The 20,575-nt window shown below is 38.5% G+C and overlaps 1 protein-coding gene across 1 annotated transcript in view; it reads right to left on the bottom strand.

Moving 5' to 3' along the window:
* LOC139717043 (RNA polymerase II elongation factor ELL-like) overlaps positions 1 to 20,026 on the bottom strand; it is a 60,943-nt gene extending 40,917 nt beyond the window's left edge. The window contains exon 1 of the mRNA XM_071628555.1: positions 19,835 to 20,026. Coding sequence (XP_071484656.1) covers positions 19,835 to 19,969 — 135 coding nt within the window. The 5' untranslated portion in view covers positions 19,970 to 20,026. The remainder of the gene's footprint in view (positions 1 to 19,834) is intronic.
* Positions 20,027 to 20,575: the final 549 nt, after the last annotated feature.

Below are 20,575 nucleotides of genomic sequence, written 5' to 3'. Positions count from 1 at the left end.
ATCACCTTCATAGACATAAGGATTGAGAGAATGTAGCAATATTAGTAGAACACATCATTGAAAGTTTGAGGAAAATCGGACAATCCGTTCGAAAGTTATGAATTTTTGAAGTTTTTGTGCAGTAACCGCTGGATGAGAAGACTACTGCAGTGTGTGAAGAACTTAGATGTCACATGCGTACAACAATATAGGAAAATATACAGAGAATTTCACAAAATTTCATCTTATGAAAAAAGTTCACATTCCCCCGACTCGTTACCGACAAATGTTATGGGTAATATTATTCCCCCTGCCTTTAGAAAGAGCCAAGTCAAGTGCTCTTTTATTATGTGAAAAAAAGTGAAAATATGTTGAATTTTCTTTATATTTTCTTTATACTGTTGTACGCATATGACTCACAAGCTGTAGTAGTCTCCTCATCCAGCGGTTCCAACACAAAAATTTTAAAAATTCATAACTTTTGCATCGATTGTCCAATTTTCCTCAAACTTTCACTGATGTGTTCTACTAACATTGTTGCATTTTCTCAATCCTTATGTTTATGAAGGTGAACTTGTCCTTTAACCTTGTGCATGGCAACATTTTTGCATGCTGTTAAATTCGCTGCCCAACAGCAATTTGCAAAAATGTAACCCAATACATTGCAAAAACAACAGCCTACACAGCAATTCTTCTTCTTTACATACAGGCCTTTAGAGGACATGGTCGGATCCAAGGGTAAGGCCATGAGATAATTGGAGAAAGTAGAGCACGTTATAAATCCTTGTTCCTTGTCTTTTATTCTCTATGACATGTGCTGATTTATAAGCCAGAGAGAGGGGGGTGGGGGGGGGGGGGGGGAGAGAGAGAGGGAAAAAAAAACTTTCAATAAAACCAATCACGTTGGGAGACATCAGGCTGTAGATTTTAAATGTGCATGATACCGTTTACTGCAGCATCAACTAGCTTTCAAAATGGCTAAAAAGTAAATTGTGACTTGATGGCAAAACATATCATTTGCGCCAAGGAATTCTGATGACAAAGTGCATATTAAGTATGTAGGCCTATGCGTACACCTGTATACAAATGTAGGTATAGTCCTTCACACTTTATGTACAAAACAGTACATCTCTGAACAGTGGACAAGCATGGCACATCACTTGTACAACTGTTTATGAGGAAACCATGGTCTGTTTACATCAAACTCTAAGGCATACAGTTACTATTTACATTAAAAGTGGTCAAGAAATGGTATGAAAGGCACCTTCCCAAACAGTGTGAACACATGGACTGCCATGTGCAACTTGTCATAGTCAGTCACATTCAAAATATTAGCCTCATCCAGTCACACTCAGAATATTAGCCTCATCCAGTCACGCATGCCTCCCTATACCTTCCCCTACCCTTCGTCAATACATGTTGTTTTTTAGCCCCTCTTTGCGTCATAACACACTGACTTTTATACACTGCCAGGCGCCTGACTCACAGCACGAAGCTACTGACGTGCATTCGGTACTCTTTGCGTGGGGACTTGGGAGAAAGTTTTCGTGTCAACCGGCATGACTCAAGGTCATTAGACTACGCAACTACAGCAGCAGCAGCCATGGCATTAAGGAACAGCAAAATGAGAAGCCCAGGACATGTGTCTTTTCACTGGACAACCTTTCTTCTTTAAAAAAAAAAAGAAACAAAAAAGAAACGAAAAAGAAACAAAAGTGCACTATTAGCTTCACAACACACTTGACCATCATTCTTGTTAGTAACGGGTGGAAAGGTAAACTGTCTTTGTAGGTACAGAGTATGTGCCACACGTACGACTGTATGTACATTGTGTGTGTAGAACCAACTGCTCTTGCACTACAGTATATCAACCAGAATTGCCTATTGCCAATATCACAGTCAGCTGTATTCAACAGCAAAGCATCTACTTTATACGCCATATTAATTTAGCAAGTCTAAATTTTCGGATTTCGCGAGTGGTTAAATTCACGATCATGAAGTACTGTATGCCTACTGAATGGAGAAATGTATATATATGTGTGCATCACATTCATATATCCAGATCAGAGTCATTATTTTCACATGTCTTTAATTTCCTAAATAGCACCTGACTTGCGTATTCAACAGAAAAGCATGAATGGGCATTTATACAATGTACATTTTCAATACACCATGTTCAATTTCCAATCTACACTGTACTGCATAAATTCCATCTAAAAATGGTACAGTTGGATTTGCTCTTTAAAGAAAAAACAAACAAACAAACAAAATTTCATGTGGTCTTGTCCATGATAATGAAAATCTTTTATCTGCTAAGAGTAGGACAGCTCTACCATTTTTGTCATTGATACAAGTGTCACAGGTACTTTGGGGGATGGGGTGTCAAATATTATAGCCATGGTGTGTAGCATTAAAAGGATGGTATCGAGGGTATGATGTACAACTGTACCTATTGCCCTAATAATGACCCCATGACATTACCGAACAGCATCACACTTTCTAGCTTAGTCACAAATGACTTTACACCGTAGTATGACGGGCAACGAATCAGCCCTTTTGACTAGACATCTGAGGAATTGGTCCCTGGAACTTCACCAGTGTAACTCATTGAACCGCAATACACAATGCCGATGTTGTCCTGGCTGATAAATTTAGCAAGTGACTTGAAACTACAACATACACTGTCATAAGGTAACTGTTTGCCTTCCGAACACATTCACAATGTATTTTACAACCAAGTTCAAAGGAAAACCACTCCATATTCCATAGACTTTCATACAAGAGTAAAGTCACAGAGAACAGTACAACAGTTTGTATTTTCATAAATTTGGTCATAATCGACAGGGCATTAATTACATTTAAATAGTACATACATGTATGTGACCCTGCACCTCAAAACAAACAAAAAGTCGCCAGACATGAATTTTTAGTTAAGACCATATTCTGAAAGAGCAGACTTTAAGCTTTAAAATGATGTATAACTCAAATCAAATGGACTCTCCTAACCTATCTATATATTGGAAAGAAAGTACAAACTCAGGAAAAGTGTGAACTGAGAAAAGAGGCTCTGAAGTACAGTGTCTATTCAAGCGCTTAATCTTTACCAAACCGTGCTGGCTGTGCGATGAATGGGACAAAAAACAGGAAGTAAAGCACCAGAGTAACAACAATGAAGGGATTATCAGATTAAACTGAAATTAAGCATGCCTCATTAATACATTCTGTCCATAATTAATGCCAACTTTCAAAGCAGTAGCACTATCCTTTCAAAAGTTATTAGAGTTGAAAGTGAAGAGTATGGACAAGGTTTTTCAGAAATGAAAAAGGGATTCTAAAGACACACCTAATCACACGATTCTACCAAAAATGTTCGAGATAAACTGCTAAAAAACACACTTTCCTGCCTGTTTTATGATACCAAATTTTAGCATAATGTAAAAGAAGACCCGCTCTTTCAGAAAATATGAAAAAGTCAAGTTCGGCTAGGTTGACCCATTTCACTTATTTTCAGTCCTCACGCAAAATCAGTGTGTGCGACTTTATGTTCGTTTTGAGGTGCACGGTCAAATATTATGTAAAAATGTTTGAAATAATTTCAAGACACAGTAATATCAATTAAAACATCAACATAATATTTAGCCGCAGCAGTTCCTCTCTTTTTTTTCCATTTTTTTTTTTTTTAGGGGGAGGGAGGTTGTCAGATTGCCAGTGCTTTTTCTAAACAGTTTAAAGTGCTCACACAGCATGCATCACTGTTTAAAAAAAAAAAAAAGTTTTAACTACCTACGTGTACCTCCCACTGAGCAGGTGCATTACTATATGATGACATAAATGGTATCCCGGGGTACCAAATAAAAATCAGCCATTTTGTTGAATTATTATTTTTTTTTTTTAAGGTTGTACCCTGGGTTGCCAAGAAGTGGAAATTAGGCCTATTTTGGTGCTGGAGCTAGCCCGCACTAGCCACTGCACTGCACTGCCCTGCACTGCACTGAAGCACACGCTATTGCTATGTAGCTAGCACAGCGTACCATGCATGCATAGTATAATGTGCAGTGGCATGGGAGTGACTATACGTACACGCACACACAGGGCATGCATTTTTCTGCAGCCATCCTCGAGTGGACGTGAGGTGGCGCTACACGACGTGGTACCCCGGAGTAACGCGTGATGCATCATTTGTACAAACCAGTGTTTGTTTGATACATTCATTTTAACCTACATGTAACACAGGTCTTCCTCTATTTTCAAATCATTCTCTAATACTCCAATCCACCACAACATTTGTGTTTTCCCTATGCAGCTCCAGAAATTAAGACCGCACAGATTCGTGATGACAATTTGTTACTTTAAGTGATTTTAAAAGCACTGATGTTTCCCATAAAACATTTTCGGACATTTCCCCTTTTGATAGAGTTGAGACAAATGGCTTCGCTAATCATATTCAAGAAGCATCTACAGTGTATTATGCAGGCTACATTTTGTAACTTGTGTTAATAATGTGGATGTATCCATTGAGCGGGTTTGGCGACAAGTTCAAACAAGTATTCACAATTTCATTACTATGAATTATTTTGTCAGGTTCACTGTACTTTAAAGGAAACCAACACCCAAAAAGAAATGTGGATTGAGTGAAAGCAGCAACATTAGTAGATCACATCAGTGAAAGTTTAAGGAAAATCGGACAATCGATGCAAAAGTTATGAATTTTTAAAGTTTTGGTACTGGAACCGCTGGATGAGGAGACTACTAGAGATTGTGACGTACGGTATGTTTGGACAAAAATATAAAGAAAATATAAAGGGAATTCCACAAAAATTCACTTTTCTAGCATAACGAAAGAGGACTTGACTTACCAATTTCAGAAAGCAGGGGGAATAATTGCTACCGTTAACATACAGTATGTCAGTATCAAATTGATGGAATGTGTAATTTTCATGAAAAATGATTTTTTGTGGAATTCCCTATATATATTTTCTTTATATTGTTGTCCACACATACATCATAATCTCTAGTAGTCTTCTCATCCAGCGGTTGTAACACCAAAACTTTAAAAATTCGTATCTTTCACATCGATTGTCCGATTTTCCTCAAACTGTCACTGATGTGTTCTACTAATGTTGCTGCTTTCACTCAATCCACATTTCTCTTTGGGTTTTGGTTTCCTTTAAATCATGGTAAAATTCTCTCCCTTGCTTTCCTTGTTGACAATGCTGCAATGATGAAAGAGTTTATTCATCTTGCTGTCATGTAAATATGAACATTTCCTGCTTTAATAGAAACTGTTGATTCAAATTTTCACATCAGATATTAATTCTAAAACCTTCTCATATCATGAGATCATATTCTATTTCCTCCTTTCAATCTCCTTGTATCTTTTTAGCTCCTAAACTTTTCCTACAACAGAGTTTTTCCTGGAACCTGTGAGCATGCATCTTTACATTTCATGGGTTTCAGTAGTAAATGGGACTAAAATACGATGACAGAAATATCACAATTACTATTTTCTGCAATGCAGCTGTAATACCTGAATAGTTTTAATAGGAAATCCGTCTGGAGAAACACAACACTCATATTACAGCTGTACCTTAAAAATGCACATACATTTCTTAATTTTAAAGATCGTGTTTGAAAGGAGGCATCTCATGACACACAAATGCAGTCAGACAAGAAATCATTCTGACTTAAAAACGATACACAATCTCAAAATATGATACAATGATCTCACAGACATTTTCGTTGTTTTCGCAAATTGACAGAGAGGTCTTAAGCGCAATATTACTTTTAATAGCACATGGTGACATTTTCGCGTGTTGTTACATTCACGGACCAATTATCATTCGCGAAATTTGCGAAAATTAAACCCTCGGGTAAATAACAGCTTATACAGTATCCCAGTCACTAACGCTGTTTGTTGACATATCAGAAATTATACAGATTCATGCAAAAAGAGAGTAATACACAAAGAAACGCAACCACTGCATTTAATACATGTACCTAAAATTCTTACATTAAATGAATGGATTCGATCAGACTCATTAATGATGTCTGATCACACACACACACACACACACACACACACACACACAAATGTAAACATGCAAAGAAAACATTATACAAAGGAATCCAGTAGCATATGTTATACCAATCATGATTCGAGTACTCACACAAAATCCATTTTGATAAACATTCTGTAATACACCACCTTGTCTGTCAAATATCTTTTACATAATTGCAAAGAGAAGATACAAAAACACACAAACACATACACAGACTAACAGGTGCACACACACACACACACACACACACACATACACATACAGGCACATGCTGTACATGTTGATGTACACTCCCACACACACACACACACACACACACACACACACACATCCCTACCAATTCAACTTTGCTACTGAAACTCTGCTACAGCTGGTTTAACAAAATGCATGCCTGCCCAGGAAATCTGTTGAATTCCACAGACAGGTCTGCATTCCTGGAAATGCACTTCGCTGTGGATAACTGAGCTCATTCAAACTGAGTTATTGGAAATCTCCCCATCCCACTGGAATGGCATGGACTGGCAATAGCCATCCAAAGTACAGTACGTTACCTTGGTCTCCTAACTGCATGTATAGTACATGTAATTGCATCTCTGATCATTTTGCGTACAAAGAAAAAAGGTGCCCCGCCCCTTTCCTGTTAAATCGAAGCACTTAAAGGGACCGTACAGTACTGGTTGAGGTGAGGATTCACGTTTATAACAGTTTTTGTTGAGATAATGAGAAACCCCTCATGAAATATGAAAGAGCATGTACATGTAATTTTCAAGAAGGATTCAATGTTTATTTGATGAAAATTGGCCATGAAATGGCTGAGATATCAAAAAAAGCAATCCTACAATGTAATAAAATTGACAGGCCATGACTTTTATTTAGGATCACCTTGTTTTTCATTGTTTTTAGATATCTCAGTAATTTCAAACCCGATTTTCATCAAATAAACTTTTGATTCCCCTTTAATAAAATTGTATGCTCTTTAACATTTCATAGAGTTTTTAACTTATACAATTTTTGTATCTCGCAAAAAGTTCCAAGCTGAATCCTCACCTCAACCAGTACTGTACAGTCCCTTAAATGGAACTACAATGTAGTTTCCACTGAAACAGGAAGGAGACTGCAAAGCAGCAATGCATGATGCATGAATACAACATGAAGTACATACAGTGTAATGTGCAATTTTAAATAACAGAACTTTCATTTTCAGTAAGTGTGTCTCTACTTCGCAATCTGTAAACATGGCTATCACTATGAAGCGACACAGGGCAGATGTTGCAAAAGTATTATTCCAGCAGAAACAAGTCAGGATCAATGGACAGACAGCAAAACTGGGTCCTCTAAAAATGAACGAAAAGATTTCAAGAGACAGCTTTATGCAGTGGCGGATCCGGAGGGGGGCGCACCGGGCACGCATTCCCTCTTTATTCTTTGTTAAAACAAAAGAAATGAAAAGAAAAAAAATGGGGGGGGGGGAACTTGTGCGCCCCCTTAAATCTTGTAAAGGTGCCTCCCCTTTACGGAATTACTGGATCCACCCCCATTATGTATCACAATACAGTATTGCCAAAACAAACACAAACTAAAGCAACACATTTTTTCCCAAAAAACTATCGCTATACATGTAGTAATATGGCATCTTCTTTGTGGTTCCTGATGAAGAAAAAAACATTTGTGACACAATGTGAATTTTTGGACACACCATGTGACAAGATAGTTCTATGTTGTATGTCAAATGCACTGTAATTGGGTAATGGAGGTGGCTTTTATGACTGACAAAAACCATGCCCTCAGCACCCTTTGCAATCCAGTGTCATTTGGGAATTCACTGAAACTCAAATTCTGTGACCAAGTGTGAATAAATTTCAATGTCCAGCTATGTCCAGTTAATATATGAGCATTGAATAGGCTATATACAAAATAAGAGGTTCCTTTAAGAGGATGTTTCCTTTAAGAGGATGTTTTAATGCAATCAACACATTTAAATGCACTCTAATACTCTAATGAGATGCAATGACATCTGTGTATTATATGCACACATGTGAATTGCCTGTGTGAGTGAATCATTGCATGGAGCTTAGCACGGCTCAACCTCCCTCCAGTCTGACCATACTTGTACACGATCAATTATCGTGGGGCAGTAATCTGCACGTGTCGCACAACAGATCCTCTAGAGATGCGCTGGTGTAGAATGACAGCTTAGCACGTTTTCTCTCCCTCCCCCTCCCCCTATCTGTCTGTGGCTCTCAGAGAGCCAAGCTGTCACAGCATGGACCAGAAACCAAATAAAGGTATCACAGTGTGGAATGCCTGCCCTTCTTGACTACAAACCCATGGGGTTGCCAAGGATAACTTTCATATTAAAGGTATCATTTACTATTTGCAGATGAAACAAAAACCAGCTTTAGTGCTCCAAAATAGTTCTAATATGTGAGTTCGGGATAGAAACAACCAATGTAAAAATGTTAATCAGTATAAACTATAATCAACAATAATACAAAAAGTGAACAATAGTTATAATAGAATTGTTTTTAAAATAAACTGTCTATAGTAAAGGGTTTATTGAGAAATCCAGTGGTATTTTCTTATATATTAGGCTTAATTGCAAAATTTTTATATAGTAGGATGTCATGTGATACAACTGACTTACACATGCGCATGCATCAATCATGCATATGCATCAAATGTGACAACTTGAACATTTTTTAAATAGCGGCTCCCAATGGTAAACAGTACCTTTAAGCATTTGTCTGAGCCATACATGTACATTTCACCATCTCATTATGAATGAACTGCTACATGTAGGCCTTACTTCCATATAAACGTTGCAAGACAAACATAACTTCATTTGCTTCACTAATATTCCTTGAGTACTCTGATCTTCCAGTAATCTTGTAACAATTCAGTTGTAAAATCTCACTGTTAAAAGAATGTTGGAATATTGTACACTTGTATGTTTCGTTGTTATGGCCTTTAATAGGATGTGCTTTCTACATTACAAATCAGTTGTGATGTCAACAGCTTACACTGTACTATGGATGCAGAAATAATTCCTCTTTACAACACATTTGAGAAGGTATTAGAATGAAAAGGATACTTTTTCATGTAATTACATATGTAGTAATATGCATTTATGTACACATAGTACAGCTGTATCTAAAGACAGCAGTCCAATAATACCATCAGGAACGATAATGATAATGATGATGAAGAAATAGAGAACATTAAAGCAGGCACCGTACATTTCAAACAGATCAGAAAATTAACTTTCAGGAGAAAAAAAAAAATTATGTACGAGTTTTAATGTATACGTAGTAGGCATGTATTGGCAATGATACCAATATCGCTTATTAGAGGTGTAGCATTCACAGTGGCAACATACATTGTAGGCCTACATAATAAGATTGTAGGCCTATATATTACTGTAAGGCACACACATTGTAATTAACAAGTCAAAAATATCTTAGATCACCTCCAACACAGAATGGTAACAGCTTTTAATAGGCAAGACATACAATTTTGACAACAGCAGCCAAAGCCCCAGCCAAGACCCCATCTTCCCAGTATTACAATCCATGTCAGCTCCTGGATGCGAGGTCTTTTTTATGCCACAGTACATGTAGGTAACCCAGCAACCCTGGTCCCTGGGGCATCAGTCAGCAAGATTCTGACCAGCTCCCCTCCTACTCTCTACCATGCTTCTACCATGAGGCCATCATGGCCAGCTCATGCAACACACACCACACTTTATACTGGCTACCGCAAAATACAGTACTTACAATGTACAATATGCTGAACACTGAAGCTCAGCAAATGGGAGCAAAATTGAAGTACCGTACTTGAATACTGTCCAAATTTGTGTGTGTCTGTGTGTTTGGGGGGGGGGGGGGGGGGGGGGGGTGTCATCAATACCAATGATGCATTATGGAAATACATTCACAAAACATGGAACGCAAACTACAATACAGCTTCTTCTGTTCTCAAATAATACCCTGTTTAAGAGGCACCTGACTAGGAGAACCTCTGGAGGACGTTTGCCAATTGATATTTGCCAGACGAAAACAAGTTTGTTTGTTTGTTTGTTTGTTTGTTTGTTATATATAAGGCCTACCTGCTCAGATAGGGGGTGAGAAATACCCCCATTTTAGAGACCCCTGGTCATCTAGCACGAGGTTGGCAAACAATTCTATGCAAACCAGTGGGAGCATGTTCTTCCTCGAGAGGCGGGCATTTTCTCATGTGCACGTGTGCACTCCGCCACAAACAGCGCAGGTCACTCGAAGTGTGTGACCTGTGTTCACACTGAAACCGCTTATAGAGTCCCCTCATCTGGTGTTAACTAGAGGTTGTGCTAGACTCGTGCTATGCTATCTAGCACAACATACCGTACATGTACATGCCAGACTCACACAGTGTGCCATGTTTTGGGGGAACTCTTTACAAAAAAAAAAGGGGGGGGGTATTAGGAGGCACCTTTCCTCAAAACACAAGCCGCTGGTGAGTGTGTAAACATTGCTATGCCTCAGACACCAGAGAGATACACCTACTGTACGTACACAACTAGTAACCACTATGATACAAGATTGGTAGCAAACATACAAGTACAATTGTATGTACTTTTGTAGGCCCTACACTTGTAGATCCAAGAAATTACTTGAAGTACCAGGTACATGTAATAATAAGCATACTTTCAAAGGTAACTTCTTTACATTATCATATGAATTCCAAATCAATATTCAGGTAAATATCCCCTGGGAAGACTATTTTAATACATGCTTTCACCACATATGTACTATAGGCCTACATGCCATATGTTTAGCGAGTGTTAATTTTTCACAAATCAGTACTTCCTGACGATTTCGCCAGCGGTTACAGTGTAAATTCGCAATCATGAAATACTGTACTGAACAGAGAAATGTTATTCGTGCACATCACATTTATGAGTTAATATTTTTGTGTGTCTTTAAATTTGCGAAAAGCAACTGACTCACAAAATTCATGAAAATAAAAATCTTGTGAAATATTGGCGTATAAAATACTCTATCTATCTTGCAAAAGTGAAGACACTCTCTTGATAAAGTTTATGAAGAAGTATCAGAGATTATAACATACCATAAGGAGTGTCAGTCATACAACAGACACTCCAGGAGAGAGTCACATGTCATAGACACAATCACCGCAAGGACAACACTGGTCAGTTCCCTTCACAATCAAAATATCCCATTTCCTAGAAGTAGTGGTTGGCACATTGTCACAAGTGACCTCAAGTAGCCATAAATGTAGTTATTTACGCTCGCTCTCTCTCTTCTCTAACACTCAAACACGCAAGCACCCATACCCCCCACCCCTCCATCTTTCATCATACATGTACAAATGTACTGTATCTCTCAAAAATAACAATGAAATCAACCCTTCTCAGCAAAAATACTACAATGTACATGTATGTAAGGTCCTATCTACACTAACATGACAACGGTATATCACAGAAGTTTAGTTGATGAGTTATTAATTGTCATTATAGGCCTACCCTGTCTTTAATGTGTATTTCATACATTGTACCTGAACTTCACATATGTGTACTTTTTTTAACATTGTCATATTTCTCATTCTCTGGAAGTAGTCAAAACATACCGGGTAGTTACGTGTAATATAGACTAGCAAGAAAGGTAATAAAAGAAAACACCCAAACACACTATTGAAATACATTATACCGGTACATCTACAACCTAAATTCTGCTCTTTAAAGCAAATCTGTTCATATTCTGAGATGTTACCAGGTGGTCACTGTAGTTTGGGCAATGCATACAGCATAGCAGCAGTCACAGCTCTGATGCTCTTCTAAGTGCTACAGCACACTACAATTGTATATATGTGACCCGCTACAACAAAATGATCCTAAAGTCGGGCGAGGTCGATTATTTGAAAATTGCATGACACAATTGCCTAATCTTTCTGCTTTAAATTGATATATGACACGTCTCATAAATATAATCGGCTGCGGAGGTATCGATGTTTAAAAGAGAGCATGTCAAGACGTCTGGGAAATCACTGTTTCGAGAAAAGCGCCCTAAAAGTTCTCCTTGCGACGCAATCACAATCAAGAGACACGCATGTCAGTATTCACCTCCGGGCAATAGAAGTTAAGCCCTAGCAACCCCCGAAATGCTCATTCAAACACAGCGTCTGCGGTCTCCTCACCGACCAATCAGTGACCAGGATGTCAGGAGAAGCGGCTAGGCATAGCGCAACCCGCCCGCACGCACCAGTCGACTGGGCAGTGTGCGAGCTTCACGCTTCGGTTAGCGGCAAGCAGCAAACTGACCAATGTGATCACTCTGGTCGTTGTTAGGGGCGGAGCCTATGTGTGGCGCTCAATCCAAATGTTCGAACCAGTTTCTGTTTCGTTGAAACGCCAAAAAAACATGGCCCAGAAAAACGCTATTTTTTGGTCTTTCCTTTCATCATTTTGCTTCAAAATTTCGACAGTTGATAGAAGACATGTCAGACTCTAATAATATGTCAAATTCAGAAAATCGTAAGTTTTGACCAATTTTGATGCTCTAATTTCAAACTCGATTTTCACGGCTTCGACCGTGCGCGACTTTAGGACCATTTTGTTGTAGCGGGTCACATATCCTGATTTCAGAAACTGGTCCAACTGATATCTGCACTCCATGCAGAATCTTTACTACCACCTCAGCAGTTCCTGTCTCCTCTGAATTGTTCTGACATTAAAATGCCCACCTGTGTGAGAGCTTTTCTTACCCACTGTAATGAGATGTGTCTTTTCCAGGCAGTCTGTAACCTTGAGGTAAATGCCCTGTGGCTGGAGTTTAGTCTACGCTGCCCGTCTTTTTCCAGCTAATACTAACTGTACCACAAAAGGTGGGAGTACATTGAGATTTTTCATATTATTACCTCCGCCAAGGAAGGAGAAGGTGTGTATGTGATCATTGGCGTTAGTTTGTCCTTTTGCGAAATAACTCCTAATGTAGAGAATAGATTTGAATGAAACTTGAAGGAAAAGTTGATAATGACACAAGGAACAGATGATTCAAGTTTGGTAGTGAGCCGGGAATTGTTATGCATTTTTGAAGGATTTTTAAAATCTTCTGGCAGATAAGGGTCAATGAGTTCAAGCTGCGCATAGGCCTATGTATTTGAGGTTTGCATACGTGCACTATCAAAAGCACATGATACAACGTATCCTGCTCTGCTCGGGCAAGGAACTGCTTAGCTGGAAACTGATGTCATACAGTGTATTCACAAACAAAAGGCTTCTAGAGTACAATGTATATTGGGAAATTGGGCGATTTTCAATATGTGTGTACAACGGGTGGAGATGAGCTGCTGGGCAGAGGTCTACACTCCTGAGTGTTTTTCTAGTTACCACTGTTTTCTCCTCAATTTCTCTGATGGAATTTTAGTGGTCAATCAGCAAGTTTATCGCTAAATCAGTTAACATTTGGTATGCAGATTTTATGCAAGTAAAGATGCTTTGAACACATCTGTAGTCAACAGGCTTGACACAGGTGAGTTTTCCCATTGAGTACAGGTGGAGTGCTATGGAATGCCATGTGTTTAATCATGGAGGCTATAAATAGTCTTGTTCGCATCATCTGTTTTGTATTTGATGGTGCTTTATACAATCTAGTTCGGTATCGATGGAACATTGTCATATTTTGATTATTTTATGACATGATACATCAGCGATCATACAGTAATGTAAGTTCACTTTTCAAAAATTTCCTTTCATGACAGACGATATACAGTTGTATGTACATTTGTACTATTGTGTCCTTCAAAGTACACAATTAATTGTATCTCATAAAATTATGGACAATATGGACACCACTCGTCAGTTTGGACTGGTCAATTGACGCACAGCTGGTAGATGACTGCATTATTAAAACATTAATGATGCATCACATCCATGCCTTCTATGTGTGATTTACCAAGAAGGCATCCATGTCCAAAAAGGCCCCATTACAGATGCCAATCAGTTATGCATCAAACCCTTGCATCCCCGCTTTCACCCAAATGAGCTAGTCTTGTGTAAAGTTGTGCAGTGCAGAATATGAACCTGAGCCATGGGGTCTGACAAGAGACTACAGCCGTACTGAGTATTCAGTTTGTCGCAGACATCATAGTCTACAAGTGTACATTATGCGCAGAAGGTCCTGGGAGGAATGGTCACTGTCACACACATACACACACACAGTAGGCCTATATTGTGCATCCACAAATGTTCGTGTGCACTTTAAATTCACGAATTTTGCGAGAGCCAAGGCTTGTAAAATTAAAATGCATGTGGAAGTTTTTGTCTACACTATCTACATGTAATGCATTGAATACCAGTGGCAATTCGTGAAAATTTCATGCCGCAAAAATATCTTGCTTCACAGTATATGCACGTTATACAATGTAATATGTTACATATCAGATTCCTGACCGGAGATCAAACCTGTTACAGAAGCTGTTGCATATGTACACAGGTTGTCGGGGGAACCACAGTGTATTCTACAGCTCCTATACGTTGATGTACGTGTATCATGTACAACTTTACACAAGGGTCAGAAACAATTTGTAGCTCAGATTACATGTGATAAGGCTGGTTATCTTGCACTGGATATAAATTTCATACATTAATTCATCTCTGAACACACTCCTTGACCGAAAGATACAGTTGGTACAATTCATGTAGGTGCCTACACGTCAAAATGTTCAAGGGACACATCATGAATTTGATTTATGAGGACATTAATGGGACGGCTCACATAAATGGCAATTGACCCACACAAATACAAACTATTGGATGTGATGGTTTACATTATCTGAATGATATAAATGCATAAGTAAGACTTATAGTCACACTATTCTAAGTAAATATCAAAGGTTAGGATAGCATAAAAATGTACATGCTGAACACTGTATCCAGGCTCCTGATTTTAAAGAAAGAAAAATATTAAATTGACGAAAATACATGCAAATGTACAAATGTAGTAACTTTTTAACACACGGTAGTCGCATTTCGACAGCGGTAGGCCTACCTTTTTGCGTTTCATACTACTTTACCTATTGTTTTGGCTGAATTCAGAATGCTGTGTAACAGTGCTAGATAAACAGTCCCTGAACAGCAATACATATATTGTTGCCACACAAACATACTGATGAATGAAAACATCAAATCTGCTTTATCTTTGCAGTTGTTCTTCTTTCATACTTGAATAATGCACCATTTGATAAATTTGTCAGATCTTGAAACAAATACGGTAAACTGTACTCCCCCCCCCCCAAAAAAAAAAAAAAGTCACACACACACACACACATAAACAAAAATGTGTGACCTCTATACAGAGGAGGCGCCTGATCGAATATGTCTTTGGGGCTAAGCACAACGGAAGTGAATCATAAGTGGACTACGTGTGGTGGGGGGGGGGGGATAAATTGAGTAGCAATGACAAAACAACGTGCCATTCAGCTTATACTGTTGGGCAGCATTTTGCCTAGATCCAATAAAGGAGAATGTACTGACATTCTGAATGAAAGACGGATGACCCCACTACAGTACATCAAGACAGCATAGTGTACCCTGCAAATGACCCCAATGGGAATAAACAGCCTCATGGCAAAAAGCTCCTCCGCTGTAGTGGCTACAAATGACCCCCTCCATCTGCCCCTTGTCCTCCAAATGACTGCAAATAATCACATCAACAGACAACAGCGTATAATGTTCCAGATCGTTACTGTTTTGTTTCAATACAATGCTAAATTGTGCATATTGCTGTTACTAATACATCTACACAATTATTTTATTACCATGCCTGTCAATAATTAGGTTAAATTGCCTTTTGTTGGTTGGTTGGTTTGTCTTGTTTTGTTTTTTTGTTTTTTTAACAAGCACCAACAGTCTTCTGTTCCAGGACTTGCAGGTGACTGGAGTTTGCCAGTAGTTAGGAATATGTAATGTTAAAGAGAAAATTGTTCCACAAAAGAGGCAGTTGTATAAATCAAATGGCAGCCATATTTTACGAAACAACCTGTATAGAATACACAAACCACAAGCCAACATCCACCCCCTTGATTGTTGATCTTTCTTTAACAACACAATATATTGATTACATTATCATGGATTATGCCTCAATGTCAACACATACACATGTATCAGTTATCAAACTTTACCCTTTCATCCCCTTATTGGGCAAAGTCTGCAAAGGTGTTTCATCTCTGGGTCACCCACAGTAGAGCAAATAAATAATATTTTGAAGTCAACACTACACATCCATCCACTCTTTTACAAAGTGTGATTATTTATGAAATCTCTAAGAAGCACCAGGTCCCTCATGTACAGTACACACTCATGATTCAGATTTCCAGCTGTTTGCTGTGAGAGATCCTCATTTCAGGGTTAGTCGCTGTAATCTGTAAAATCTCCACAAGATCACTGATTAACAGGCAAAGTACAGGGTACACTCTGCTGAGCAAATGTTGCAAATAGTGGCTTGTTAGGTTCCAAAATGAGCTTGTCAGATTGCATGAAACTGTTCAGCATGCTTTACCCCTGTGCTACACACCAGAAGCTACCATACAATGTACTTTACACACCTGCTTACACAGCACAGAGTGATGTCCCATGCTTGACACATCTATCACCAGCATCAGACATCAGTCAAGCTTTTCTGGACTTTTGCTTTGTACAGTGACATCCATTAAACCCTTTGCACAGAGTTCAGCAGGATTTTGTTGTTGTTTTTCACGGTAGTTTTAAGAAATACTGTCAGTTGTTGGCTAATTTGTAAATTCCCAAGCATTACTACGTTTCTCTAAACAGCACTACAACTCTGCTGCACAAGGCATCAAATAGTAATCATACATTAAAAAGTTGTGGCAATGGAAAGGTTCAAATTACTAGCAATGAACTTGAGACAACAAGTATTATATGCCACCATTAAAGGCAGAGAGACGCTGCCATGACAGTCAGTCTTGTATGCTTTATTTTGTTGGCACACTGTTACTCTTCTTTTCTTTCTTTTTTTTGGAAAGAAAAATACAATCAATAAGTAAAGTTTATACTGAGATTTCTGATTTAAAAAAAAAAAAAATCTGATCAAATGACATTTGAACAATCTGTAGATAAAAAGAGAGGTATCTAATTCTTGATGTTAAAGAAAATTCTGAGGTAGGAACAGAACACATTGGCATGGCTTTGTACATTGTATGAAGGGGCACACTAATGACCTTGACTAGAGTGTGTCTTTTATCTGTCATTCTATATAGGCCTCGGCCAAGTCATATCATCTGAATAGAATACATTTTAGCACACTGCCTACTTTTAGTTCCTTTTTTTTTTTTTGGGGGGGGGGGGGGTTATGACTTCCCTAATGCCATTACGGAATCGCAGACTTCCAACAAGAAGCATTCAACCTTGCATCATCAAATGCATTACAATTACATGATGTGCACCTTCTGGTTATGTAATTATCTGATGGAGGTCATTTACAGCATGTGAAACATTTAAAAGGGCTGCCTCAACTAGCACAGGTGCAACTGGTTCAAGTGAGCTTTACCTGCATAGTACACTATGCATCACGAATATTATGAATATTGATGAGCGAGGAATTTTGCACGTAGGGGAAAGCATGCTACATCGCAATTGCTGCATCGTGAACAGTGTACAATCAAATCACCGCCATACTACCCATGATTGAAGAATATAACGTTAACATACAATATATAATCAAAAGTGGATACAGCCCGAAGCATGATGTACACCTCTTTTATATTGTATATGTGCAGAATCTATTTTGCAGATGATGATTACATAGAACAGATGAGCTTGTCCCCTTCCAATACAGATCTCTCAGAGCATGAATTATTACCATGCTTTATACCATGTGTAGGTATCTATTTTTAACAGCCACGTTTTCTTCAAATTTCTCTGAGATAAACAAATGCTGACAAAGAAACTGATTTTTTTTTATGTAACTTAGTGCAGCTGAAGCATCTGAGAGAAAGAATACAAATCCCATATTCTCAAATCTAATTTATTATTATCTGCACACATACACTGTACCGTATGCCCCCCCCCCCCCCAAAAAAAAAAAAGATATACAACAGGACCCTCTGCAATGATAACTTAAAAAATAAAACAGTGAATATAAAAATAGTGAATCAATCCAAATACAAGTTCAGGGTATGAAACTATAACTTATCACCCACATCTAATTGAAAACCCCATGCGATTTGCTTCAGTGGTCAAACAGAAATGAGGAGTTTTGTAGCGCATGTCAGGAATCCCTTCCCTCCAAGTTCGTCCATTGTCTTCACACATTATGGAGTTTCAAGAACATACAAGTGCTAACTTGGAAGAATCAGACCCATGACATGCTTTACAATGATCCATATTTCTCTGTGACCACTTAATCAAATTAAATGGGATTTTCTGCGAAATATAGCTCGGATGTTATACCTTAAGACCCTGAAGTAGCATTGAGACAGTTTAATAATATTGGAAGAACTTATCAATGCGAAAATCGGATTGTTTGTTTTGTTTTTTTTTTTGGGGGGGGGGGAGGATATTGTACATTGTAGAAGTGATGGCATATAAACCCAAATTAAAGCTACAGTATCAGAAAGCATCTTGAGATGATGATTTTTAATGAACCTTTGGAACAAAAAAACATCAAACTAGCAAAGCATTACTGATTACATGTAGCTCACTGATTCTGCAAGGCAGCAATTTTCCTTGCTCCAAATATGAATGCCTTTTAATACATTTGTTGTATCACATGCACTCTACATATAACGATACCCAGGGGTATACATTTAGGGACAGAGAACACTGGTTCCATAAATCTGCAACAAAGAAAGTTTAAGGGACAAAACAAAACACAAAACAAAACCTCAAGTGCCAAAATTTGACTGCATGCAAAACCAAAAGTTTTACATAATGTACAGTGTAGCCAGCGGTCAAATTTTGGACATCATTAAGGTCAAATTATGGTCAAATTATGGGCGGCTTGCTTTACATTAGAGTTTGAGCTAGTCTTTATAAAGTATTCAGTGTAAAATAAATGAACAGTGTAGGGTAGAGGTGTGACTTCAAACTTACACAACTAGTAAAAGTTTAAGTTTACACTGTAATGTTTACACTGACTAAAATTTACTTTAGTGTCACAGATTCAAGAGAAAAATTCACCAGCATGCAATATTCATGGAAAGTTCTATGCCACATACAGTCTGACAGAGGGTTCTGTCATGTACTACAAAGTAAGTTGGGGCCCAATTAATCAAATCGTTCCTTTCAATATACCATAAAATAATCTTGAGTTGGGGTAAGCCAAGCCAAGCCCAAGCGGCCTATTCAGTCAGCGCGCCAAAGTGCTGACAAAGCCGTGACTTCAAGCTGCCAGTCAGCGCAGCCTGCAGTGTTGGCGGCAGCGCACGACACCTTCAGCTGTTACAAGCTGTTACCTCTGCTCAATCGATATCGGCTCCTTGAGTTTTTGTCTGCTCAAATTCTCAACCAACAAACAGAAAACACACAAAGACACTTTTACAGTTAGTAATTTACATTCAATATGTCTCAATATCTGAATGAATGCAGTGACAATGTACAGCTGGTCATAGAAAACACCTCACAATATGTCACAAAGTTGTGGTCATTTGCACACTTTGAACGCCAACAGGGACAGGACAGTGTAGTGGTGCGTGCGATACCATGCATGGGTATGTGCAGCTGCTCGAACGAACAAAAAAGGAGGGGATGAAATCAGAATTAAATATCTATAACCCGAACTTACCTTTAGTTTTTGGTACTGTTCGATGCTTTTAAGGGATGGGTCTGTGAGTTTGAGGAGTAGTACAGTCTTGTCTGCCCCTGAAAGACCGTTACTCGACAAACCATATTGAAAGTTCTCGACTAGGTCGGCGGCCATGGTTGAAGCCTACATCCTGCCTGCACTGCACTGTATTTCCGCACACACATTCATCCATTCACGTAATAAAACTGATATAATAGCTATGCGATTCGTGCAGCTGACACATGCATTCACGGGAACGATGCGGACACGATTGGTGCACATGGTACGCAGGTAGCACACATGCACACAGCTCGCAAGGGCACTGAGCGCAGCGCGCATACTAATGTAATAGTTTCCTACCAGTCATTATCATTTTAATTTGGGGGTTCAGGGACAATCTACAAATTATAGGAGAATGAGAGCATTTCAGATTGACACATATATCAATGTGTAGTATATCATCATATTTATGCCTTTGTATATCTGAAAGTCCAAGAGAAACTGTCTAAAAAAGAGAAAGGTGCACTTGGATAGAAGACCAACAACATCTATACGATGGATTGATTGATGATCGAACTCGGTATATTCATAATACAATATACTAGTATTGATGGAAATTACCACGACTGGTTGCCTTTATTATATTGGATGGACGAAGACCATGTTGAATCTGTCAGCAGAATACAAGAAAAAAAAAAGGAGATATCACAAGTGTCGAAAACACGATATAATCCTGGGTGG

Source organism: Diadema antillarum, unplaced genomic scaffold, assembly GCF_040938485.1.
Source record: "Diadema antillarum isolate AM-2024a unplaced genomic scaffold, OU_Dant_1.0 scf00000071, whole genome shotgun sequence".
Lineage (NCBI taxonomy): Eukaryota > Metazoa > Echinodermata > Echinoidea > Diadematoida > Diadematidae > Diadema > Diadema antillarum.
The sequence above is the reverse complement of the archived record's forward strand: the minus strand, read 5'-3'. Positions and strand labels throughout refer to the sequence as shown.